This window comes from Folsomia candida, unplaced genomic scaffold (assembly GCF_002217175.1).
Source record: "Folsomia candida strain VU population unplaced genomic scaffold, ASM221717v1 Fcan01_Sc001, whole genome shotgun sequence".
NCBI classification, from domain to species: domain Eukaryota; kingdom Metazoa; phylum Arthropoda; class Collembola; order Entomobryomorpha; family Isotomidae; genus Folsomia; species Folsomia candida.
Window position 1 is genome coordinate 23,521,885 of NW_019091193.1, and position 27,507 is coordinate 23,549,391.

The 27,507-nt window shown below is 40.3% G+C and overlaps 1 protein-coding gene and 1 long non-coding RNA gene across 5 annotated transcripts in view; one reads left to right on the forward strand and one right to left on the reverse strand.

Moving 5' to 3' along the window:
- Nucleotides 1-34: 34 nt before the first annotated feature.
- On the reverse strand, nucleotides 35-1,099 carry LOC118434364. Its single transcript, XR_004833958.1, has 2 exons — nucleotides 779-1,099; nucleotides 35-718 (listed from the first exon to the last, which is right to left on the reverse strand). It is a non-coding gene; the product is annotated as an uncharacterized LOC118434364 (long non-coding RNA).
- LOC110844753 (inactive dipeptidyl peptidase 10) overlaps nucleotides 1,099-27,507 on the forward strand; it is a 69,849-nt gene continuing 43,440 nt past the window's right edge. For 2 of the 4 annotated variants that reach the window (XM_035847637.1, XM_035847648.1), the window contains exon 1: nucleotides 1,099-1,752. In XM_035847637.1, the coding sequence (XP_035703530.1) occupies nucleotides 1,645-1,752 (108 nt within the window). In that variant the 5' untranslated portion in view covers nucleotides 1,099-1,644. Of the gene's footprint in view, nucleotides 1,753-6,568; nucleotides 6,941-9,721; nucleotides 12,778-24,456; nucleotides 25,167-27,507 lie in introns of those variants that run through there. The other 2 variants (XM_035847642.1, XM_035847652.1) reach the window with 2 other exon arrangements.

The window sequence follows — 27,507 nt, forward strand, 5'->3', positions numbered from 1 at the left end:
ATCTAGTTGAAGAAAGTATTTTTATTACTTATCGTCATTTTTGTACTTGAGCGAAAACTTTAATTCCTACGAAAATAAAGTTACGATTTTTTCCATATCGCTTGATATTCAAGGTTTGTTACAGTATTACGAGAGGCAAATTAAGTTGAATTACATTGAGATAAGCGTATAAAAATATACAACGCACAACTGTTTTATTGGCAGTCGGACTGGATCTATTTCTGTTTCATGTTCACAAAAGGTAATTAGAAAAGTAAACTAGAAATAATTGCGAGACAGGACGATTTAAAATTAATTGGAGGGGTCGTCATCAAAGTTGATAATAAAAGGCTGAATCGTTTTCAACCTTCTAATAATCCGGCAATTTTCATTTATGCTCAAGTATTCTGGCAAATTTGCAACAAGGGCTTGGTTACTGAGAGTCGGTAAATATTGTCAACTTTCTTGACATAATATTCGAGTGGTTAGTGTTGGTTGACAGTGATTTGGCATTCAATTCGATCCCAGAGTCAGACATCGTGGTTTGAACCCCATGTACATCCACATAAAAAATCTCTATTTGCTTCTTGTTACTCCTGCTACACGACGACGGCCATGCCACATTATGTTGCACGTTTTCCTGTCCTCCTCTCCCGGATTCTTGAGCTGCAACACCTCAAATGGGAGTCAGTCAGACTTGTTCGTATGTATGCTTCGGTACCGGAGGTTCCACTTTGCTCTTTAATAAGAATTGAACAGGGAATAGATGGAATGATAACGATTACGCTCTCCTTCTTACCCAACGACAGGAGGGATAAATGGCAAATGCAAATCTACAATTTTTAGCCAACAACCCACTGATTTTACTCTCAGGACGGTTCCAAATTCCAACTGCAAACTGAACCAACTAATCTTACGCCAAAAACATCAGAATGAAAAGATGTATGCCAAAAGTCTCGCTTTTATTTAGCCTCAGCCTGCTTTTCACTACTAACCCGCTGGCTTAATAGGAATTAGATATTTTCCTCTATAACTTATCCATTGTGTAAATAAGCCTATTTATTCTACTTTGTGCCCAAGGAATTGTGAAATTGTGATTGAAAATTTTGATATCTCATCATCATTGTGCACAGCCTTTGTCCAGCAGCACAATGACCATTTTGACGTAAGTCAGGAAGCAAATCTGGCAAATGGGTTTTGCAACAATGTAACCGTTTCAATTTCTCGACTTGAGTGAACCACCATTTTCTAATTAACAGAGTGGTGTGGCAAATCAGGCTACTGAATTTGAATGTGATACGATTACTTTGTTCATAAATCAAGACCACAATGCGACGTGAGTGTTGTGCAAATGTGAAAATAAATTAGTAAATCAGGTATCCTCATTGTTTGTGAAAAAGTGTTGGGTGAACTCGACTCGAATTCTCACATTTGATTACATACATCGTATGTTTGTTTTTACACAAAAAAGTTGACACAGCTTCGTATTGCATGCAAATTGCAAGCCTATGTGTGTCTCAACGTGCCGTTGTTTGCAAAATATCCTACAAACGTATTGATTGAGTTAAATATAAGATGCACATCAGTGTTGTGGTTATTATTGGTCTTGTTTTCCGGCGGAGAGAGACGCCTTGCGCTCAGAATTCTTCATGATTACCTGGTAAGATGCAGGGAGGAAGCCTTAGGGTGAATGTACGGCCTGGAAAAAATGAATGGAGGACTGGACCGGATGAAACACTAGTTGTCGTTAATCCAAAATCTAAGAAAGTCAAGGTACGTTCCAACCGTCCATTTGCCGTTGTTTCAATGCCAATAAATTATTTACTCGGCCCACGTATGCATACATGGGACCTCCAAGATGGAGTTGCAAACCATTGGGACCATAAAACCTAAGCACGTAGCTCATAAAATATTGGGATGATTTAAGGAAAACCTCTGCCACGATGGTTATTTATTGATTATTTAAATCGCAAACTGGCCTCCGACCATTAAAGCGACTTGCGACAAAGACACATGACAACCTCGTACGTTGCATAAGTTATGGGTCTCTCGTCTTTTTGTGGTAGATGCTGATTTTTCGCCATCCAGGTCAAGGATACGCAAATAGGTTCAATTTGCTCGCATATATGAACGTCGCCGTATCTGCTTGCCTGTTGAGGTGGAGACAGACGAAGGAGTTTCGAACTATACACTCTGCTGCACAAGTGTCTCATCCAATTCTGCATGCAGTTTATTGGTGCAGTTCCAGCACTTCCACGTTGCCTGCCTGCTTACCACGGCTCAGGATTTCTCCACCAACCGCTGAAATATATGATTGAAGATCGTAAAGTTCAAAGCAAAGCCAAGCCAAGCACCTCATATTCTCATGCAAAACAATAATAGCATCTGCAACGTATGACCCCATCTCAAAGTACACTCGCACATGGTGCATAAAGTCGTAATAGAATGTAAACCTAAAATTGAATTGCCTTCTTGCGCCTCCCAAAATTCCTATAAAAAAGCTGAGCGTTTGAGGTAGTAGTCTCTTATTACGGATTTACATGTCTTACGAAAAATCTCATTAATCTTGATCATGGGGTTCCAGAAATCGTGTAGTTATTTCTTGAGCTGCGCATTCGGAATGATGCAGGTCCTGTCTGGGACCTGCCAATTCGTGCAAAAATTCACGATTTGGACTGGTATTACACCACGTCTGTTTCAGTACTATTCATTCGCAATAAACTGATTGGGCTAATTCCAACTATCGCCCCTTTATCCAGTTCCTTCTTAGGGCTCATCGTAATCTTGGTAAATTCAAATGTCGAATCAGATCATTCATAAATATTTCCACCCATTGTGTGACATAGTCGAGTAATGGAGTCGCCATTCTGTGCCACACAAACAACGGGCACACGCAAAGTAATGTATCACCCACTGTCTCACAACCAACAAATTAACTGTAAACCCATAATCGGCATTAAATATATCCCATTTGTACCGTGGAAATCTCATCGTCACGCTATTTCTTCTTTTGGAGATGCCTTAATTGATAAGTCAGACTTGTGCAGGTTTCTTAAACCCATGTTTCTTTCTAATCTACACGGTTCATTACCGTAAATTAATTCAGAGTCGGCACTTTATGAATGTGAAATCACAATATGAGAGTCCACAAATGCGTGTAATGTACATAATGGAGTTTGAGCCGAGTTGAACTGAAAACGGTATCAGTTCCAATATACAAAGTTGAAGTGCATGGTACAAGTTTGTATTTACATGTTCAACTGATTCTTCAAAAGGAGCTGACGACACGCTTGCCTTGCAAAAACAAACGGCTCGCATGGATGGACATGAAAACAAATGCACAACAAGAAGAACTAGTTTACGATATATTCAATCTGCATACCGATAAATTCTTTTCCTGTGGTTACAGTTGACGTCCTCTTGAGCTCAATTTTTTAATGGCTCTGTGGTTAATCAAGTACGCGTACATTGCTGACAAGATTAAAAATTTTATTGACTGTAGATTTTAAGATTTGGTGTGCTGTCAATGTTCAATTGGTCAATCGAGAAGAAGAACCTTCTTCAGGACAGTTTGTATCCGTCGTGTGCAAACACGACCACATTATGCACTTGTGTTTTGCACTTGTGTTTGTGTTGTTCGTGGGTTGCAGTTGACTATGTGTTCATATGTATATCAACATCAACTCTCAGGTTTCAAGATTAACTGGGTCCGATGCGAACCTGTTTTCCTAAACACTTTTGAATCGAGCGAAAAAGCTATTAACCTTTTAAAGTGTTAGCAGGGACGCATTTGTTTGATTAAAAGACAAACCGTTTACAATGTGACAAGTTAACGGACATTATCATATGTATGAACTGACTTATTGATAAATGACAACTAAAAGGCACTCTTTGAGATGACAAATTTTCTTGATAATTGCAATTATTGATAAGCGAAGCAAGTCGTTAAAGCAGTTTATTAATCTGATTATATTTATAAGTAGACTTTTATGAAAGTCACTTCAACTTAGAGTTTTGACGTTGAATTTATTTATGGTCATGTGCTGTTAGACTCGTAAAATTGTTTTCAATGGAGGGAAAACAGGTGGTAGAACATGTTTACTTTCAGAATATACGGTCGCCAAGAATTGCAAATTTATTCTCAAGACATTCGCTAACTCGAAGCTGTCCATTTTGATTAAGTCCACAGTGATGCGAGGGTAACGTTTCAACGGAAAAGTTTTTGGGTAGAAGTCATTTGAGGGCTTCTTCATAAATACTGAATTGCTCGCTCCAACATGAACAATGAGAGAGGAAACTTTCCCTCCAAGGTTTATTATTAGATTCATGCTGAACTAATTCAGATGGAGGAGACCACAATGGTGGATGCACACAGCACTTTTGTGCCTCTTTCTCCGTGGGGTATGATGATGACATGACTTGAGGAAGACTACGTAACGAATTTAGTGTCGTTCAAGCAGCTTCACATTTGCTGACAACCAGCATCTTCATATCGACGAAGTATTCCTCTCAAGAATCAACGAGTGGTTCCCGCTTGGCCAAAGTCGTTACTCGATAAGACACTCGAAAATGAGGGAGGGACTCGAGGCATGAGGTAGTTGTCTTGTCTGGCCCATCGCTAATCAACCGTACATCCAGAACACCGAATGCCTCTCAGGTTGTGTACTGGGCACATAAATACATCCACGTTTTCCCCTATCGAATGGACTTTTATAGTTTAGAATTCCTATTCTTCCAACTTCGCTGCAACCTTTTCTCGCTTTCTATGTATGTATGAGAAAAGACGAGATAAACTGAGCAATCAGGGGCAGAGTTTGTTCGAGAGACATCAAGATTGCTCGGTAACCGACATTTGAAGGGAGAGAACCAATTCTGGAACTTAATAAATTTTATCCAGGCTCTTTTATTACTTTGCATGCAGTGAGTAGTGGAGCCTGACCTGGAACTCTTCCCATTTCCTCTTTGTTCTGATCAACTTTTTCATCAACGCTGTTTTTCTGATCATTATTACGCAAAAAAGTTGCTCCTCTTTTCCCCATTTTTACGGACTTGCTTTCGCAAATATAATTTTATTGGGTTCTAACAAAAAGTGTGGAATTGTAAATATAACTAGATTTCAGACTTGAGTGGTTGGGTTAATCAGCCGATGCATCAAATTTGGGATACATTTTTATCATCCTAAATATTCGTGCAGAACAAGCAATCCTCTTGCCACCAGTTAGTAATCAGTGTGTCAAGCAATGAGACAAGTTTTGTGCCATCCAGCCAGTGTGTCAAGCGTTTTGAAACTATTCCATCGAGACTATCGTTTCACGTTGTTCGTTTCGTTCCCGAGTCTCGTCAGGAATTAAATATTTATACAAAGTGGCATTCGACAGCTCAAGATTCAATAATGTCGCATGTTTCTTGTGACAAATATGACCATATTTATGTTTTATTTTATTTATTCAAGTCTAGCAATGCGGAATTGAAATTTACATATTTCATATATCACACATAACACAGCGTAACATAACATAGTATGTTTTAAACGGAATCGCTAATAAACAAGGGGGTTAATTTGTCTCATAAATAGTAATTTAATAATCGGAATCTGGACACAAAATGTTTCAATTTGTTACTTTACCTAATTTAGTAGAATTTCGTGTAAATCGTATAATTTATCATTCCCTCATGTACATAAGTAGCCACATAGATAATAAAATATTGAAATCTTTAATTGCCAACACAAAAAACTCCCTGTTGTCAGACTGCATAAGTGCAAAAGCTAGTTCATTCACGGAGGGTAAAGCTGTTGATGTGTTTCTTTCTGAGTCAACAAGATAGTCGGACTCCATGTGAAGACAAATGTGCAAGCCGGTGGTGGAAGGAAGGAAAGTCCTCGTTGGTTGGTTGGCTTATTGGACAAGTAGCAGGGACGACCTTATTAGAGATGTGAGTATCATCGAATAATGTGCACTCACTTCTCTCTTTGCCTGCTTGCTTAGCTGGAATGGAGCTGACTCAGTAACAATTTTGTCCGAGAATCAAGAGCAGCCACCACCAGGAACACTGGCCGGTGAAAGTTGAGCTTTCGGTCGAGGTTGTCACATCCATAACTACATTCATGCCGCCGCACTAACAAACACACGACCAACAGCAAGTTTCTTGAGGTTTTTACACGTGAAAATTTGGGTTCCGTCCGATTATTGGGGGTTGCATTACACAAAATAAGTAGTGAGCCGTGGTGGCTGGAAGCCTTTTTGCATGGCATGTGTTATGCTAGGAGCAGAGAAATGTGAGTTGATTTTCCATCAACAACTCAAAATAACGTGATTTCTAGCTTTCTCTCTCCCTGTTCGAGTTTCACTCTTCTTCTCATCCTCTCACATCTTCCACCTCGACGAGTTTGCGTATTTTGTGACGAAAGTTGAACTGTGAGCGAGTGAACACTGAAATTCATCATTAGATTTACCACGCGGCACCAGTACGGCCGCTCTTTCGTACATTTCATCCATCTCCTCAACCACCAGTTTGTTTCCTCCACGAGAGAACAAGTAGAAAAGTGGGAGCGAGGAGGCGAGCTGCAGATTTCTTTGCGAGAAACAACGTTTATCCGCTGCCGAGCCAGTCCAACGTCTCTTTTCTCCATCCAACGCCGTGTGAAGAACGGCGACTCGGTTGTGTGCAGTGAAAGCAGTATCAAATTACCGAGTCTGACTGAGCTTAAACCATCACATTCGTGTTCCACCGTGCTCCCTGTTCCTTTTAATATGACAAACATTGCATTGCTCGCCCTCCGAAAGTGACAACGTGCTGCATAATGTGTAACATACAAAACGTCATGTAAAATCCCACCCCAATGCCCATTTAAATAAGTAAATACCTTGCCTACTCCAATTTGTGAATGTATGCACGTACCACAACCGTCTCGCCAATAACCATCAGAAACATTCGTACCCATTTAAATTTCTGAAACGAGGTAAGAAAAAGCATACTCACATATTCCACTGCTCTGCAGTTCAAGGACACAGGCTGCATGTGGCTCAAAAGTCGAGTAATTTATTTTGCGCTTTAATGGCCTTTTTCGGTATTATATCTCATCCCTCTTGCTTGTATGCATGCACGTATGTGTGTGCTTATGTTGAAGATAAATAGATCTCCGCCATGTAAAAATAAATATGAGGAGAGCAGCTTGTTTTCATAGTTGCTTATTTGAAGGTGGATGAGGAGCCGAGGGGGAAAAAGGGTTTAAGATAAGTTGTCTCTCTCTAGGAGAGAATGGAGATAGATTATCGGTGTCTCCACTTTCTCCAGGAAATATCTCACTTCCTGACGACGAGAGAGACACGGCCACACGCGTCACAAGGAGGAGAGTCAATTGTTCTGTTGGAGTGAGAGACGCCGAGCATTCAACAAGTGTCTTGGGACAACTTGGCTCAAGTGTGATTTCGCTCAACTGGGTTTGGTCCTCGAGAAAGTTTGCAAATGATCAATGACATTGCCTCATTTTTGAGTCCATGCGGCACTTTCCAAACCACAAGCCGACAAACATCACCTCCCAGAAGTTTATGCTCGGCACAAACATAAATAGAATGCACGAAGAATTACTGACTTCGCACGTAAGGTTCTCACTTTGGTGGTAAATTCTTGATGCTACTCATGCTCATGGTATACGTATTTATCATTGGGGAGAGTTCATATGCATGTACCGAGAAATAGAATTATGCGTATGCAAAACGGTGGTGAAAGCTGGAGGGTCTTAAGTCTTAAGGTGGAAGGCTTCCTTCCTCTCTCCCGTGTTTTATTGGCAATTGTCTTGGCCCACTATTCACGTGGATACCGCAGTAGGGGACAAATCCCTCTTGGGAGTTCATTACCTGTTTACGTCAACCACTCCTGCCCGCAAATAGTCGGCTAAACAAATGCATGCAAATGGAGACTGAAAATTAAGTTGCCGCTTAGATCATTATTCTTGTGGAAATCATAAATTATGTATATGGATAAATTGAATTTCCAAATAAGACGAAATTGCAGACTGTGCATCATAAATTGAAAAAAACCGACAACTGTTTCTCGGATGTCGAGTATTGAAAAAATGGCTTCAGAAAATTGCAGATGCACATATTTCTATAAGAAAATGGCAAATTCTGCTAGTTTTGGCAATTTCAGTTGAATTACTGCCTTACATAATGCTAACGATTTTGTATTGGAATCTCCACTATTCGTTACAATTCCATAAAACATGTTCTCATTACAACATTTTTTTGAGGCTTCTCCCTCCACAATGTGAGGAAAGCATACATTCCCTTTTTTTAGCTCTCCACAAGCATTACATTTTATACATATGTAAATGAGCATGTTTGGCTTGACATTTGCATGTATTTATATAAGGGAGAAAGTGGTGGGGTCTATCAAAACCTGCTGCTGCGTCGTCTGAACTCCAGATGAGAATCTGGAGATGACAGATTGTTAGCTAATGTTTCGTGTAAGTTGGCCCAATACATCCTTTGTACTCCACAAATTTGGTCACAGATTTTTGTGGCGATTTGATTTATGTTCACATTATCCCAATACGCAAACTCAAGTTGCGGAAATGCCGTGCAGAAATTTATTAATTTCATAAAAGTTGAACCAAAAAACTTTCGAAAGACACACTTTATTGGTATGAAAAATGTTAGTAGAATGTTACTTTCTATTATAAATCGTGTTAGTATTACATTGTTTGCACTTTGTTTTTGACAAAGTTATCCCGTTAACTGGTAACTACCATAGTTTAGTGCATACCTTCAAAATAAATGGATCTCTACGGGAACGCCTAAGCACCAGTTCTAACTTTAACTCTAATTAATTTTTACTTGAATGAAGCTCGTTAATTACTTGAAAATCTAGGAAAAAGTGTCGTTGAATTTTTAGTTCGATAAAACACATCAATAAAATGTAAAATGAACGTAGTTGGCTTGGGGAGTAGATGAAAAATCCGATGTAGGTGGATTTGGAAAACCTTTACTTGATTCGGATAGGCGTTCTAAATCACCATTCGGACTCTTACCAGATTTTTGTACATAAATTGATATATCATTTAAAACATAAAAATTGTGTAGGTTTGCCATAGTACGTGGGATATCAATTCTTAGAACGAAAAAATAAAAGTATTCTAGGCGACAGGCGATGGTCCTGTTTCGCCAGTTTGAGTTATCAGTTGAATATTACACTGATCGAGTGGACAGGAAGGAGATTCGTCTGAATATGACATCAGCTAAAATGTCAGAATTTCACTCAGCAATTTAAACAAATTTTCTTCAAAAGGCAGTTTCAAGGCATTAGATTTAGACGTGTAAGTCCTGCCATATGTTCAGAATGTGCTCCGCGGACGCATTGTGTACAGCCTTCATTACTTATTGAATAGAGCGACTCCATCAAGTGATATTTGACAACTTTCACCCAATCCAATTTATGAAAAAGCTTATGTGTGCAATGTAGCTTAGGGAATTTACAGTAACAAGTAACAAAATAACATACATACATATATCTACCCGTACATATATCTGTACTATGTGTATGTCGAACCTGCATAACAAAATTGTATCCAAAATCCTTCTAATAATATTTTCGCTTTAAGCTGACCTAATTATTTATAGGGATTGGCCCTTTTGTTAACATAAGCTTAACACGTTGACTCTGCACATGCATGCTTTCCATCCAACAAAGTTTGTACTAATGTGAAACGATGATAACATTTTCCATGCTATTGAATTTCTAGGAGACTCGCAGTTGTTACATGTCGTGGGATCAGGATACCTCACGTCACCCTCCTCCTTCCCCCACACAGCCATTAACGTCGACATCCTCTGTTGTTATTTCTACCAACTCGGAGACCCAGAATGACAAAATCGTTGCTACATGAAAAGCATGCGGATGAAGTTATCTTTTTCAATCTTTTCGAATTTTTGGACTGAGCCCTTCCTCGCAAAGTTTTGCCATTACGCGAAGCTATTACTCCGTTCTGCTCAGTGAGTGGGGTTGTGATTTTCTGAATCTAAACATCTCTCGTTTTTGCTTGGAGAATATACCACAACTTGGAATTCAACTTTCCACTTTCTTAATGGCATTCACAACGTTGCTGCAACGTCTACTTGTCATAATCCACCACAACCCTTTATCGTCAACATCATCATCATCATCTTCTTCCTCATAACATAACTGCTGTCAGTTGTGAGCATTTGAACTCGGATCAAGATGAAGATGGATGTACCTTAATTCAGATTCAATTGAAAGTCAATTCTCCCAGAATGATGAACACGAAGGTCGGAGAAGAGTCGTCTCATCACAAATAGAGAAAGCAGCTCAACTTGTTCAACTCGGTTGCTGGCAGCAGCACTTGTCTGAGCAGTCGAGGCGAGTCAAATAGTGTTGGTGGGTGAGTGAGTACTGTTGCCATTCGTATTTATACGGCTTCCTTGCTCCGGCTGAAACTTTCTCAGTGAATGCGTTTCCATCCGACCGCTTCTCCTTCTTCTTCTTAAATTACGTCGCTACAAATTCCACATCACCAAGAAAGATTCAATACGTGCAGATAAACACCATGCACACGAAGAAAACAAAGCTTATCGTCACGAACTGTTATGCATATGTATGCGATTATTCAATGGGATGATTTCTCCGCTAATACTTCAATCATTGCTCCCAAGGTCTGAGTGATCTCGTGCATTTTTAACGCATCATTCCTCAAACTCGCTGCATTCTGGATCATTATCTCCTCTTCATTTCGGCAACTGAAGTGAAAGCAGGCAGGCAAAGGAAAAGTTGGTTGCCAAAGAAATTAAACTTGCCGACTCTTTCGTCGTCCACGCAGAGAACGAGAAAATAGTAGTCGTCGCCCAGTATTCGAAGGAACTGAGCAACCATCAACCTCATCCTACATCACCGACAGGAAGGAAGGAAGGAAAGGAGGCTGCCGATGTTGACTCAATGAAACTGCCTGTCACGTCGGCGAGCAAAACCTTGGCTTGGGGTTGGCTACAGACTTTCTCCTCCTCAAGGTTAGATTAGAACTTGAAGATGAAAAAGTGAGAACAAGGTGCTCACTCTGGAACTCACTCTGGGCGACCCTACACAAAATAATGACCAAATATATTAACTTTTGATTCCGATTCTGGTCGTTTTTTCAATGACCAGCAATTGAGAACGTGGAGGGTGACTCACGTTTTGCATGTGCACATGTACTCGGAGTTGTCGGATGCAACCTCATCAAGATCGTCTTGGCCTTGGTCGTTGGAGGCAGTGCGTCGGTGGGGCTGCAGTTCTAAATAAATCTTTCATTCTCCCGTCACAATTTCCCTACGAGATATTTTTCTCGTGGACTTTCTCTCTCGTGCTCTTTTTCTGCAAGTGACGGAGTGTACTTCACTATCCTGATTTTCTGAGTGGAATGTCAGCTCTTGTTTGTCTTATTCATGCGGAAGTGCTGTAGAATGGAGACGAGCACTGCGAAAGAGAAATTCCTCGTTATCTCAAAATTTAGAATGTTGCTGCCCTAAAGTGCCCTCTTTGCTTCCAAAGAGCTTCAATCACCCAGACCCGAACTAACCACATCCATCACATTAAACTAACCGAAAAGTACTGCCGCTATTTGAAATAACATTACGCCGTGCCTCCCCGTTAACTGAGTGGTCCTTCACTTGTCCCGTTAAATAACCCACGACTTTTAATCGTTTGAATAAACTTGGCAGCCAGCTAATTGAATCACTTTACATATTTGTTGATGGAATTTACTTACTTTGCGAATAAAAACCTCTCAGTTGACGTAGCAGTGAGAATAAAAAGTAGGAAATATCTCATCAAAAACGTATAATCCTCTGTGCTACCGGGTGGATTCAGCGAATGAATGTAATTGGAGCCGACAAGTGGAAGATGAGATCGGAATCAACATGACCAGACTAAACATTAATGTGACATTTATAGTTTTACAAATGATGAACCTGCAGAATCGCTGAAAAATCTAACGTTTTACTGATATCCGTTTGCAAACTATATAAAATATTCTAGTACGAAGGAACAGAGGAATATGGTTTACCCCAATAAACGGGGAACTAAAAATATGGGAAGTTGTGACTTTTTAGAACAAAAACTGAACTTAAGAACCCTTAGCGTATGCACGTATATCTTGCCATTCGATGGATGTATGAACGTGCGAGACAAAAATCCAACCCATTTAGATTGCAGTTCGTCCTAAAGTGGTTCCATTTGCTGATTATATTCATAAATCCTCGATAGATTTTTTGTATTATAAGTATATTCTTTCACTAACAAGTTGTATTTATATACATTTAGCCCAATATTTATTGGTGGCAAGGTGCTGTGTCATATTTTTCGTTCAACAGATCAAATAGATATATATGCATGCAGAAATGATGCTGAGTTTGTGCCCCAATTGTTGAACAAGGAGAAAGGTGCTTCATTATGATAAAAACATGTAACTTATAAAATGCAGAACCTCGGTAACAACAGATGTTTGATGGTACAACTACTACTGAAAAAGTAACAATGGAAAAGTTCTGGGCACGATACACTTTACACAAAACCCGACATGTCACATATCACGACTATTTAAACAACATTACACATTGTCAGTTTGCCCGCATATGTTTTGTCGAAATGCCACTTTAACCCAGCGCCCTGAACGTAGCAGCTCGGGAACGAAATTGAAACAAAATGGCAATGTACGATGCTGGAGGTGGTTATCGCCTTAGATCCATGAGATCGGGGAACGCTGTTCCCGAAGGAGAAATGGACGCTCTACTACTTGGCAAAACCAGGGTGAGTGCGACAATTAATTCTTCACTTGCACGTGCACAATTATTATCCGCTTAATGCATGTGGAATCAAGGTGCCGTCAAAGAGACTGAATTGTGTCACAATGATGCAGCTTTTCCGTGCAGGTAGCCTTGTATTTTTAGAGCGTTTCAAAATTCCAATGGAGAAAGCTCCATGCTTTTGCACACTGGAACAAGTGAAAGCATAAATTGAATTGAAGAGCTGCAAGGTTCTCATCAGTTCGCTGACGTGAAGAGAAGCAGATTGGATTAGTTTATAATGTTATGAACATAAAATCAAAATCAGGTGTACATAGTCGCGACTAACCGCATTCGGCGTCATGAATTGTGGAGATGAGGTCACACTCAAGGTTGTCTCTAGCCTGAAACAAGGCTGGAAGTTTGATCTCCTTCTCCAGACTGACAGACAAGCTCGGCTTCTTCGACTAATGCATATATTTAATACGAGCTACGACTGCACGTAGAACAATTACGTGAACTATGCATGGGACGTGTTGATTAATTCAATTGTTGAGTGACGTACTCAATTAGAGTGAACCAGCTTGGATCCAATTACGTGGTGAAATTGACAAACATCTGTCAACTGGTGTGGTCACAAAGCGGATGATCTCATTACTGTGTGAAACCCATTTGTTTGTAAATGAAGAGACTAATTACAGCACTTGTTGGTCAACTCGTTAGTGGTCCATTTTATGCGAATTGTTTGCATTCTGTGCAATATAAAACTGTGCAGGTCCCTCATTGAAGACTATAAGCAGACTTTGCAATAAATGCTGTGAATACACATAATTAGTCTGACTTTCTTTTCCGCGTGAGCACGTGTCAAAAGATCGCAAAAATCATATAAATATAACATTCAATGAAAGTATCATTAAGAAAATTGCTTCCATTTAGTTTTATCAAGGGTGAAATCTGTTCAGAAATCTATGAAACGCATCATTCAAGATTTTGTCTATGGCTCTAATGACTTATTTAATTCCATTCAGCAAAATTCTATTCACATAAATATTCACATAGTTGATATGCCAAAGGAATAAAGCTAATTGTGGCATCCATTATCATCAAAGCAATCAGTGTGGACCGAAATGGGATTGATATCAGACTTTTCCTACGAAACTTTGCAGCTGTAACCCAAACGAGTCGTGAAATAAATGCATTCAATCAGCAAAATGTGAGAGCGTAATTATTGGATTTTGCCTGCAATTGGTGGGTTGGCAAAGGAGGAAAAGTAGAATAAGTGTCCGCAAGCAATTACAAGTGAAAGCAATATGTTGAGCAGAAGCGGATCCGCTGTGTATGTAATTGATCTGTTGTTTTAGACATTATGCTTCGCTGCACAGAAAAAGAGATTGCAAATTGTGTTGCTCTCATTACTCAGCAACGAACAGATCCTGGGTCCTCCTCCTCTTCAGTCGATGTCATCAAGTCGGAATAATGAGAGGGTTGTTGGTTGTCCGGCTGCGGTGGATGAATGTGCTCATCGACACGAGTGCAGTGGGTGGACTGAATACGAATGGAAATTTTCCGGTATGTACATATGCCACTCGTCGTCTGGAGAATACCAGACAAGCGAGCGAGCGAGAGAGATGAGCGAAATTTAGGCCTTTTATTGTAGCATATAAATTACTGCTTACAATAAGTGTCCAATTACACGGATATCAGCAAGTTATTACATTGCACTAAATTACGAGGTTTAATCCAAAAGTTCCCTCATTACTGGCATTTAAGTTTCGTCGTCAAAGGAGGAGTCAACCCCTGGATGACACAGATGTCAGAGTCACAAGGGCTCAAACTCTATGATCAAAAAGATGATCAAAGAGCATTGTTCTCAAAGATTGCAGAGACGCTTGGCTTCTGCCATCAATTACTTATTTATTGAGCTAAAACTGAGGATCTGTTTCGTAATAAGTCTCATACCAAAGGCCAAATGTTTCTTGTGGTTCATGGAGCGTGGAATTTAATAATGCTGCGTCCTTACACATCCCTTATCAAGGCTGATCTGTTTGCAATGTTGAGTAATATTCAAATATTGACTCTTGACTTCATGTGTGTTTTCGATAAACATGTAGTGAAATATTTGAGCTTGTGTATTATGTGTGTAGCTCTTTCCTTGAGCGTATCCAGTTTCCTTTCAATTTTCATCTGGATGCGTCGACCGACGAAAAATGATTAGAATTCGAGAGGATATAAGATATGGTTCGTGCTGTTTATTGCATTTTGCTATAGCCGAGATTGGAACTCAGGGAAAGAAGATCTCTTATTTGTTTCTTTCGAGAGAGAGAAGATTATGTTTGCATAAAATAAATCAAGTGTACCAAGGGAAATAAGGAACCATTTTGGAGATGATTTCGTTGGCGACGTTGATAAAAGAGTGTGGCTTTAGCGTACTTTTGGAGAAAGTCACTGATTACTTGCACAGGCTCATCCCGATCTTCTTGGTTTGTTTGCCCAGCAGTGGTGAAAGTTGTTGACGTCCACTTCTGGCTCCGGAATAAACTAACTTTTTTCTTCCTTCGCCAGCTCCAAGTCGGTCCGTTCGACGGAGCTTGGATTCCGATTCCTCAGGAGCACGAATTTGCAAAATTCAGCAGAGGGAGCGTTCCTTGCAATGGTTTTCCCTCTGATCGTCATTATTTCTCGAGGCTTAACTGCAGATCTTGTCAGATTTTCTGTGCATCTTCTATATTATCATTTTTTCCTCGTCTGCGAGTACATCCTCGCATCATGAATGCATTGTCGTTGTTGGTGTGAAAAAGAGAAATAACGTGAGGTCGATGATGTGATCTTGCGATAACACGACCAAACACAGTTGTTGATTTAAGTAACCAAACACGAGCCAAACAACAAAACTCGTCGAGTGTGCCAAAGACAGCAGATGTTGAATTTCATCAGCCCCGAGTGAAAGCATACTATTGACTTTGCCAATTACCAGATACAAGAATCGTCGTAAGTTGTTTATGATATCGTTGCACTTCTGTTGGGCCGAATGAGATAATGCATACATGTAATTTACTAATTAGTATTTTCACCCCGGAACTAGAATGGATGGTAAATTATACGGATTGTTTTTATAGTTTTCCACACAGAAGGTTGAAGGTCACTCATAAATGTAATCGTGGGGCTCGTTTAGGTTTATTAAAATTGTGCAATGCCTTACATGTTCTCATGTTCAACAAATACAGCAACAGGTGCGTATGCTCTGGAGACGTTACATATTTAAATATATATTATTGTTAGGTTAGCTACAAGTATTTGTAATTTCTTCATTGAAGCATCAATTAGAGCAACTGAAAGCACAGATTTCATTTGAGCAACACTTGGGCAAAAATAATCCCTTGAAATGGCCATTACATAAAGAAAAATTATTATTTTTATAATGCGAATGTCGAGCATGGTGGGAGTAACTGAGGCTTAAAGCATCCTTGTCTTTCTTTCATGTACTTCACTCGTTCATTCGTCTAGTTACTGATAAGCTGATTACAAATGGAGCAAGCTTAGCTCACCAAAGACCAACCATGTTCTCTTAGAATTCCCGATGAATCCAAAAACCACCATCCGGACGAATGAAAAACCGAAAAGAAAAGTTTCCCCGTTGCCCTTTTCGTTCTCGAGCTATTCTTCCAATTTCCTTTAATGCACGTTTACGCCCTTTCCACATTAGTTGTAATTACAAAGAAAACACGATAATTGCTCTGACCGCAAATTGCCAAGTATTCATTTCCATTACTTTCACCATATCCTTTTTCTCTGTCAGCCAAAGTCTCATCTTTATTTATCAGCCTGGAAAACGTCATTTGAGACGAAGGGGAAAAGTACTTTACGCAATTGGAGCAAAATTATGACACGAAATCAAACATCATTATGCGTCAACGTCCAGCTTAACGAATAAGTTAGTGGAATATGATTGAGTCCAATTGTATCATGATCTGTCATGTCGAAATCTATTGTACGATGCTTTTGTCAAGTCAGTAAGTAATGAGGAATATTGTATACAGAATGAATGCAGGGAGACACTGTAACCAAATAGTCTGAGAAATGCATGTGGATTTGGGTTCGGTTTTAGCTGCGGGGATGATGCAAAGTCACACAGGATGGCAGTGAAATGCGGATCAGCGTTTACACGGTTCCTTGTTTTCCCTTGTGCATTTCACTCCGTGTTAACATTCCTGCCAGGCTGCTTTCTCTCCGTACAATGAGCATTGTTGGGATAACTTTGTCCCAAATAATGCCCAATATTGCACAATGGTTCACTAAACACAATGGTTAATAGTTGGAGAATAAATCGCAACAAATGGACTAAACAATTCGGAAACTATTTATGTAAAACTGGAAATTATTCCAACTTTTGCCATCTGCCTGGACAGTAGCACGTGGGGCGAGTGAAACGCAATAACCTGGCACGCAGGCAAGTCGACCATCAGGCAAGTGTCAACTGTAACCAAAATGAATGGAGCGAATAAAAGCAGCAACAAAGAGCAAACACAAGAGCAGCAGGAGCAGTGGGACCTAATCCAATATATGCGAATAAATTGATGGCCTTTCTCTGCCTGACCCGTTCACCCATGTCAATGTCATCAGTTGTTTTAGCAGAACTTCAGCCTCCGTAGCCAAGACTCTCCTGGTTTTCACTGCGACTGAGGCAAGGTTGTAGTGGGTGGGTCGGTCAATACAGCAAATTATTCAGGCGTGAAAGGCTTCCCAACCAACTTTGTTTTTTGACAAGGTCCGGAAATAAATTGTGTTCACGAAACAACTGGAGCAAAATTTGATGATGTGGTTGTAGATCATGTAAAATGTGCGATAGACTTGTTTCGTTGTTCTCGCTATTCAATGGACTCGTTGTTTGAAGTTAGGTGATTTTGTACCTTGGAGCGAACAAGGTTCGATGTGATCTGGTGAAAGTTTTTGTTGAAAACAAGCCATTTTTTATAGTTAGGGCAAAAAATCCAAGGATTTATTTCCTTAGTTTTAGAAATTCCTTATAAATCTCTGATACAATAGACGGACGAAACAATTCTTTTAATTACACTTTTGTCACCTTGTATGCCATCGTCGTTTTACATTTCAATTGAATAAGAAATGCAGATTTGTAGTCATTTGAATGAATTTAAATAAATATGTAAATTGTTTAGAGGCATGTGTGCGTTTAGAGTGTGGCGAGCTGGACTAACTTTTTGCGCAATAACTAGAAAACTTTCTCTCTGGTTAATTGCCACCCCGTTCCTTGTACCTGCTGGGCAATTGCAAGTGTTGAAACCTGTCACCTTTATCGCAGCAACTGCGTCGTTGGCCTTGTGAAGCACGTTGCAAATTGGATGCGAATCCCCTTTTACATGTTAAATTTAAACTCGTTCCGGGCTATTTATGCCATTCCCTGTCGCGACCTTCCTTTTCAATGATTTATGTAGTCATTATCTCTCGTGTGGGCTCTGCTCCTGTGGCACACGAGAAAAGCGAGAGGCGAACTTGCCTCCTTCCTTTGTTCTCTTTCATATTGCGGTAATTCCACGGATGTAAAATACCCAAAAGTTGTAGTGGGAACCCGCCCTGCCACCCACCAACCCCGTCTCCCAACCAACTTGAGCTCTGCCATTGCAATTTCCTTTTGGGTAGTGATTCTAATTTTAATAAATGCTCAAGTTTATCTGCTCGACTGTAATTTTTTCCGTTTGCATATATTTTTCAGCCTCAGGAGAGAAAGTGAGTATTATTGCTTTCACTGGAGAACTTTCTTCCTTAATGGAAACGACCGCATTGGCAACTCTTGGAACGGCACAACAACAGCAAAAACTCCAGTTGTCAGTTGCCCCTAGTTGTCTTTGTAAGTTTCCACTTTGGAGCAACGTCTGTCCTCGTGTCAAGCGTGGTGAATAAAGAAGCTCCAGCAGCCTGATCTTCTCCTTTCTCCCCAACTTTCGATATTTGCATCATTTATGACCTGGAAAGAGAAGTAATTACAGGTGACGTGGGAACAACGTCTGGCTAATTGGTTGTCAAAGTCTTGTGCATATCAAACCTCCAGCAACACGGCTCAAGACTCTTTAAGGAACATGGTCCCATTAAATTTTAGTATATTCTGTGCATTCTTTCCTTTTTGAAATTATTCAAGATGTTGGCCTTCATCATGGTTCTTGCGGCGCAGAGAGTGAAGAATGCAGTGGGATGGACAGCCAAGGATTTAAATATGTACTGGCGACGTAAACATGATCCATCTTCATCTGTCAAGGAGTGACACGCATCCTGGAAATTAGAAGGTTCTTTGCAAGTAATTTCCTGTTTGGCAAAGTTAATTAGCAGATAATTGCAGCGTCCAGTACATATGTACATACGTAAATACGTAAGTTGTGCTTGCACCCATTAAGGTTGATGGGTTCGCGTAGTAAAAATATTATTCCTCGTAGTTTGTACATGCTGTTTTCAAATTTACACGAGTTTAGCTTTCTCCACCTTCGAAAATAAAGTAGTTTATCTAAAGTGAGTGAGCAGTCCATGTGTCAAGGTATCGATGGCACCACAAGGAGACGAGGTGACATCGACGTGACAACTTTCTCTCCATAATCATGTTTAATGCACACAGTCAGCAAGTGGGATTAGACAGGCGGACGGGTTGACAGTCGACATCCTTGCCCTTCTTTCACTCCTATGCCCCTTATCACCAGGCTGCCTTTTACTCAATAACACCACGTGAATGGGGAGAACATGTCACCGTGTCAAAACCGCTGCTTATAAATCCCTATTCACGCAATCAGTGATTATAAATCATGATTATCTAATAACAAATCCCACCTTTATACCAAACAGGCTGACAATTGGAGAGTGAAAGGTGTGCGTTAAGTAGGCTATAAAGATTAACTCGACAACGCAGTGCATTTGCTGTGACTCGTGAGTGGTGAGATTGCCGACACGCCTTCAGCTCCGTTTTTCATTCTCAATAATCTCCGTAATAAAGGGGCGAATATTGCGCTGAAAGAGGACGCGAGGACAATGAGATTGTTGGATTTGGGATTAGAGCACGTATAGAAATGAGGTGTAAACTGTCAAGCTCATTTTAACCCTTCGTTAAACCTGAGTCGTAAACTTGTACGCGGAAGGAAAACGGTTTTCATTCGCAATTGTGCCTCGCAAAAAGGTTTGAGTTGGATGGATGCATTTGTTAAAAGGGTTTGTACTACAGCTTCAAATGGAAGCGTGTCGAAATATTATCCGCGCGCTATTACTTGTCCCCGGCTCATACACAAATTAACGGTGTACTCTCCCGTGTTGTAGAGTGTAGAGCGTGTATACTGACTGTGTTGTAGACACCGTTAATTTGTGTATGAGCCGGGGACAAGTAATAGCGCGCGGATAATATATGGGGAAAAAAGCTACGAATTTTCCAATATTTGGAATGACGTGTATGTAATAACACCTGCGATGTATCAATAATTAAAAATCACCTACATTCTATTATATTTCCGAGGTTCAAATCTTAATTAAATTTTTATGTCGTACCGTAAATTCATCAAACGCTGACTTTCAATAACGTCCAAAATTGTATTACATAAGACAAGTTGGTCATATGTATGCACACTGTAGGGAATTGTGCATTACAGTCAATAAGAAAGATTGGCAGCAGGATATGATCTTGGCACTTTGGTTTTACGAACGCTCTTTTGCATTGTATGTAACAAGCTAACGAGAAAGCGCCAACTTATTCCATAAGCGGCGAATAAGCGATGATCATGAAGCTGTTGTGTGCGCCCAATAACAAGTTGAACATTGGAATGATACGAGACCTGTCAGGAGGATTATTCAAGATAAAATTTACGGTGGTAATAGTCACTATGTCGGAATTTTATTGGAATTGCGCAGTGCTGCAATATTGCCTGCCTGTCTTATGAGGTCATTTCATTACAGAAAATGATGTTGACCATTACTGTAACAATGTAATGAAGCAATAACAGAACTTTGGCCGAATATCTATGACTCTGCTGCAACAGTTGTATTTTAAACAGCATTATTTTCATGCGTTGCAAGCAGATAGGACCCATTTGCGGAAATCTCTTGTCACAAATCATCTACATATCCGAACCTGGTTGCGAACAATAATAGTGCTTCCTGCGCTTCATCAAAGGAATGACTCTTGCCACTTCAGTTATTCGGAAGAGCTAACGTGAACCAACTTCAGCCATGTCGAAAGGTGCAAGCACAGAATAGGCCCAGAAATTATACAGAAGCTCCTACATACAGATCCAAATACCTTGAGGAGCATGGCGTGAGAAAAACAAGTAAACGTTGCACCGATGAGCAAATAAGTAAATTAGACTTTGAAACGCTTTGAGAGTAGTTTTTTTCATAGGGTGAGATTCACACGAAAAGTCACTTTCTTTTGGGAATCATACACCAATCCGCATTAATATTCAGCAAGTAAAGCCAATTTTTCGAATGCACAACAATGTAAGCTCTTCTGCACATCATAAAACAACCACATTCTATTTTTTCACTATTCGACATTTAAATGATAAAGTTTTTGTTTTAAACTCTTGCGCTGTAAAACTTTTAAGGCCCTTGAAAGAACTTCTTCAAACTTACCAACACCTTTAACCGAGAGAATAATAATGGCACGGCAAGTGTAGTGCTGTGTCTCGGGAAAGTTGGCAACGTGCTGGGGAAGAAGGTGTCGGTTGGTGGAATGTGAACAGAGATTCAATATGAATTTGTTTGTGATGGGTAGTGCGCATTTCATGAGGAGTTGTCCTTTTGAACTCTGTTCTTTTCGGAAACTTTCTTACTACACAAAACATCAACTTCCGAGAAGGAAAATGTTCTCAGAATCCAGAAAGTGGTTAAACAGTTAATGTTCAAAGCTCTCCTGGGCAAGTTGAAGTTTTCTGAAAATGAGAAGACATTAAAACATTCTTCACGTGGAATGTCAGTCGTCAGTACTCGTTACGGAGAGATAATTTTTTCAGAGTGAGACAGGCCCAGAGTGAAAGCGTAGGCGGCGAGTGGAGTACGAAAAAGCCCTTCTTGCGTGGCTGGTTCCCGGTCCTTCTCCACGGATGGCGACTGTTCTCTTTCCTTCCTCACTCCCTCCAAAAAATAAGTATGTATGCTGTCCAAGTTCCTCCAACGAACTTGGAAAATTCTAAACAGTTTGCAACTGTTGTGCAATACTTGTTCCGGGCGTTATCTCGTCTCATTTTTCATTTTTCATCTTTTAACGTCATCTGATTCTAAGAAAACCTGGGAGTACGAAGTGCGGTGATAACTGCAAATGACGAGGCGAGACAAGGCTTGTCTTGCGAGTGAAATTGGGTGTTCAGGAGGAAAGACGGGCATCATTACGGAGCAGGATGAACCACTTTCACCAACACCGGCGGTGCTAATAGAACTCATTTGGGCATTTACCGTTGTTCCTTCGTCCACTGTGTGTTGGACAGGATTGACTTAACCATGCTCGCTAAGCTGGGCATGTTGTACTTTAATGGTCGCTCCGTTTGTAATCAGGACGTTGTTGGACGCTGCTCGCCAATACGTACGCACCATCGTGGCCGAGAGCTTGAGTTTGAAGGTCTGAGCAGTTGCAGGGGGTCAATAATAATGTTACCGCTTCATTCTTTGGCTTACACGTGTCTAATAAATGGATTACGCCAAGCATCATCTCCTTCCGCCTCGCTTGTTTCGTCCCCCTAATGTCTTTCCCATCCTATCGCGCTAAGAAACTGCACGGCCATTGATCGCAGAAATGACAGATTCAAAGGAAAACTGCTCCAGAATATCTTCTGGGAACCGACATATTACAAATTTGTTGGTAAATTGTGAGGAAAATGAAGTTGGTAAAGGAATAAGTTCCGTGTGATGAAACTGTTATTAAAAAGGTTCTAATTTTCTTGTGTGGAGGGAATACTTCTTGTGAAAACATTTTTAATATGAATTGAAAACCAGTGAAAATAAGTTGTAAGAAATCTAATTAACGGGGATGGTGCTGTTTGAGTCTTCACATCACCGAGAGAAAGCACGTGTGTGTTGGATTCCATTTTCCATCGTTGGAATCCAAGCAGCCGTCTTTTCTAGCAAATTATAAAAGTCCTCCAGTTTTCATTTGATTCTGTTGTACCGATGCTCCTGCCAGTCAGTCACGCAGCAGTGTTTTATACATTATTACTCACATACCATCCAGTAATTTGCAGGCTGTCTCTGAATGAAAGGGCAAAGGGCGTACTTCAGGTTCGAGTATGCCGCCGTATCTTTTTAAGTAGAATTGTGAGGATTCGAACAAAATGTGTGTAGAAGCCTAAAGTACGAATTTGCGGATTTATTTATTTTTATGAAATGTTAGGTACGATGCATTGCTCGACAACACGACTACTCACGTAGCTTCCTTTGCTAAAATTAAATGGACTTCTTCACAATGGTGAAAGCACCACTTGAAATCTCGACATAATAAAAGATATTAGTCGCGAATTTCATTTTAATCTAATAACGAAATGAAATTAGTATGCTTTTAGTGAAAATGCAAATAGGTTTAGCTCAACAGAACCTTAATCCGAGTCAGGCTTGATCAACTTTCGCCATAATTACAAATGTCTTGAATATTGACTTGACAAAAAATTGGGGAGTGGGCGAATTCAAAGCGGAAAAAGTAATGCAGTGAAGCCACGATCTGGCTGCACGTTCATCGAGTGTAATGAAGTCTTGCTTTCCATTCAGCATTTACATACACAGTACGAGAAAGTTCACATGCTCCCACATTACATATTCAATCCAATCCTTATACGCCCGTAAATATCTAATACTGAGAAGTTCAGGAAACCTGGGGTCATTTAGCTCTAGGAGCACAGGAGAAATCGGTAGGTTTTCATTCATCACATTTTCTAACCTGTTTTTACCTGGCTTCTCTTCGTGATTGAAAACCTATTAAAAGAGATGTCAAGATGGACAAGTAGCTGACACACTGAGGTAAATGAGATGTGGTTTGAGACTTGGTTATGCTTTGCAGGGTCACGCAATTTGCTTCCATTCATTAGAAATACTTGTTACAAATAAAGCGAGCCGCATTAAAACTTAGAAAAGGACTCAAAGAGATGAATATTGAACTTTGAAGGGGACGGCAATGAATTGATAAGGATTGCATTATGCATTCAAAAATCCAGCGACAAACTGGCGATTTGAGACACAATTCTGGAAAAAGTGCATACAATATCCTTTTAGTCAAGATAAAATGAGCATATTTACATGGGAAGATCATATTGCATAAACCATGGAATTCCAATCAGCGCAAGAAATCACCAAGTTAAAATTCATACAAATCATAAGTTAAAATCATAAGAGTAAAGTCATGTTAGCCATGAAACAGGTTCTGATCATCAACATAACGAGCAAAATTATATCCAGCCCCGTGAGCCAAGAGCAACTGAGAACACTAAATTTCGTTCCTGGGCCCAGAGAAGCAGGAGCAGGAGGAAAGCAGAGGCTTGGAAAAAGGAACGTTGTGAAGAGCATGGACGGAGATGAGACCAGGACACGGATTCAACTGCCTCCTCGTCAGGAGTTGCGCCTACTAGTCCGCACTCTCTCTGCCAGCGAATACTAGCTGCTCCCTCCTGCCTGCCTTGTCTTTCGTTGACCAAGTTGGTTGGAAAGCCTGCCCGTCCTTCGCGCTATTGCTGGGCTGCCGTGTCGCCCGTGCTGAGAGGGTGCACAAAGACCTCAGGTTTTCCTTACTTGCCTAGTCTCACTTTTCCGTTCTGTTGACAAGACCACTTTTACCTTACCTGGTTGCTCCCTTTCACTCGCGGCCACGATCTTCAACTCCTGCCAGACACATACCCCACGCACCGTCGGTGTGCCACGTGAAGAAAGTCTCGCAAGAAAGTGAACCCTTACCTCATTCTTCCAAACCAGTGATTCCCTCACAAAATATTACACCCAGCATTTGTTTCACCTGGTTTAAGAAGGCAGCCGACTGTGTCGAGTGGGGTTGATTGTGGTAATTTGGTTGGAACTTCAACTTGGCTACCAAAATTATAATTGGGATTATTTGGTGCAGTTTGTTTGGTGACATGATCCCATGTGAGAGAAAGGCTTCAAAGGGCGGCGTATAATTTGCCAAAGTGTTTGGTTGTTGTATGGATATTGGGCAGGCATGGTGGGTCATGCAACGTGAGTGAATCTAGTTGGACAACTGCGCTTATCATTCTCGTATGTGAGGACATTTGCCAGGAAAGTACTCTCCAAGGATATTTTTCCCAGGTTGTACTTTACTGTTCTGTAACACTGATGACAACCTTCTCGCCCAACTTGCATCATCAGTTGCACATTCGAATAACGTGTTTTTACGTGTCACATCAACGCAACAACCATTAACGACTTTTAGCGTAAAACTACGAGGTATCAAAAGTCCACAAGTTTGCAAATACCGTTCTCAAACCGATATGCAAGCACAAGTTGCAATTTTCCATTAGCAAATTTGCCCATTTTGTGATCATTTTAATTAAAATGCAAATGCCCATTTGAGATGTGCTGACATTTTCGTTTAAGGTCACGCCAGAAAATACATTTCCGACGTGACATTCTGACGTACGTATCAACACCGACGGGTTCTCATTCAAGTCAACCAGGAATATTATCAGTGGGAAACGTGTATTAAATATATTCTCAAAAATGTCACTAGAATTTTGAAAATCTGATTAGTGCTTGAAACGGAATTTAATATTGTTGGGTTTCGCCAACAACAATTTAGAACAAAAGCAACTGAGCATACGCAATTCACCATCCAATTATATTAGCAGCAGACAAATTAACTTCGTTATCAGGGAGAAGAGAAAGCAGGATTGTAGTTACTATATTGACACATGATACGAATCTGACATGAGCAAGACAACGAGAACGAAATGAAATAACGCTCCAGTCTACGAGACTCTTGCTGCTGGGGAATTTGTATCAAATGTCATGTCAAGAATTCATTCTCTAATAAGATACCTTTTTGTTTCTTGCATTTTCACCGTGACACGCATCCGCCGCCAGTCAAGTCATCTCTCTACGTGCTCCTGAATAAAAAAGTAAACAAGGTCGCCAGCATTGGGATATCGGTCTTGTTTTCTCGTCAGCTATGTACGTGGAGCCTGGTAGACTTGACTGGAAACTCAACCAGGTTTTCGTCCCCAGGGTGAAAATTCAATACGGACCTGTCAGTCTTTTCATAAAATAATTTTTGCCTATAACTTTTTTTTCGAAAAGACGAAACAAAATTTTGAGTGCTATGGAACATGAAACTAAGCAAATCAGAGCAACAGTTGTTTTTCTTGCATGAAGATTGATTTGCCAAACGTTTTATTGGGCAGGTTTTCAAATACAATTTGGCAATATACTGTCTCGATATTCGTCATCTGTCTTGTCTTGCATCCGTTTTTCAAACTGTTGCCCATTAGGATTAAACAGTGTTCGTCTTTTCATCCTTCCGCTAATAAAAATTACACCTTCTCAAAGGCCTCAGGCAGGGTGTGTATCAAACCATATTGCCATCAACCAAATTTGAGCTCAATAACCGAATTTCATCTGGTAAAGATCAAACGTTGAGGTAAAAGTGGAAGGAACAACATCAAAGAGATTCATTTTTCAGCCTTTGCGTTGAACCCAAGCACAAGAAAGCAGGTCGGGTCGTAACTTGGCCCATAACGCTGAAAGAACTCTTAATACCGACTCCCAAAACATATTACTCTCCAAAATATCTCCCATATTTTGTCATGTGTATTGCGCAAAAAAAGCACTCAGATTCATACACAACTCCATTTATGTCGCTGTTGCCTGCACCTCAATACATAAAATATAACGAGGAGAAACAATGTGAACAACACAATTTCCGTCATGTGCCAATTTTTTCAAACTCTCAAGTTCGCCCACAAAAGTGGAAGTTGATACTAAATAAATTGAGAAAAATCCTTGCTCAGATAGCCTCCATGACTTTCATGAAATTCCCAAGAAGGGGATTTGAGGATTTTGAAATCCTCTTCTATTCAATCCTGCAAATAAATAATCCGGAGCTTCCTCTCACTTATTATCATAGCTCCTGCCCATCACTACGCACGTAGAGCACGACACGCCATCCAAATAATTTCAATCTCGCTCCTACAAAGGCCAAGGAAACGCCACGTCCTGGATCAAGCTTAGACTTGTCATACTCCGTATAATACTTATACGTCGACGATGGCAAACAAAAGTACAGCGAGGGAGAAAGCAGGCTTGGTGGTTACCTGACGTATTGTAATATATATCATATTGTGGTGTTAGCCATGCATGCATGCACATGACAAGCACTGCATAGATGTCAGACAAGGAGATTTTAGAGTAACTCAGCATTTTGAGAGTTCATACGAGACAGTTTTGGTCTTGTCGGTGGAGATTGGAAATGTCATGAACTATTCGTGTAATCTTTTCCAGATTTATTTCTCATCCCCGTGATATTATGCTCCCAGAAAGAAGTTTATTTCATTGCATTCCCTTCAAGTTTGAGGTTTTGTGGCCTCCGCCCTCCACACACACGATTGTGCGACATGAGAGGAGACTCAAAATTTCTTTCGACATTGACAACTTTGTGTTGTACTTATTTCTATGTCGCAGTCGAGATATGATGGGAAACTCTGCACAACATTCTTCCATTTCAAAGAGACAAGTTCCGGTAGAAACTTTGGTGGATTTATTTCACCGTATGATATTGACACAAGATCGATTT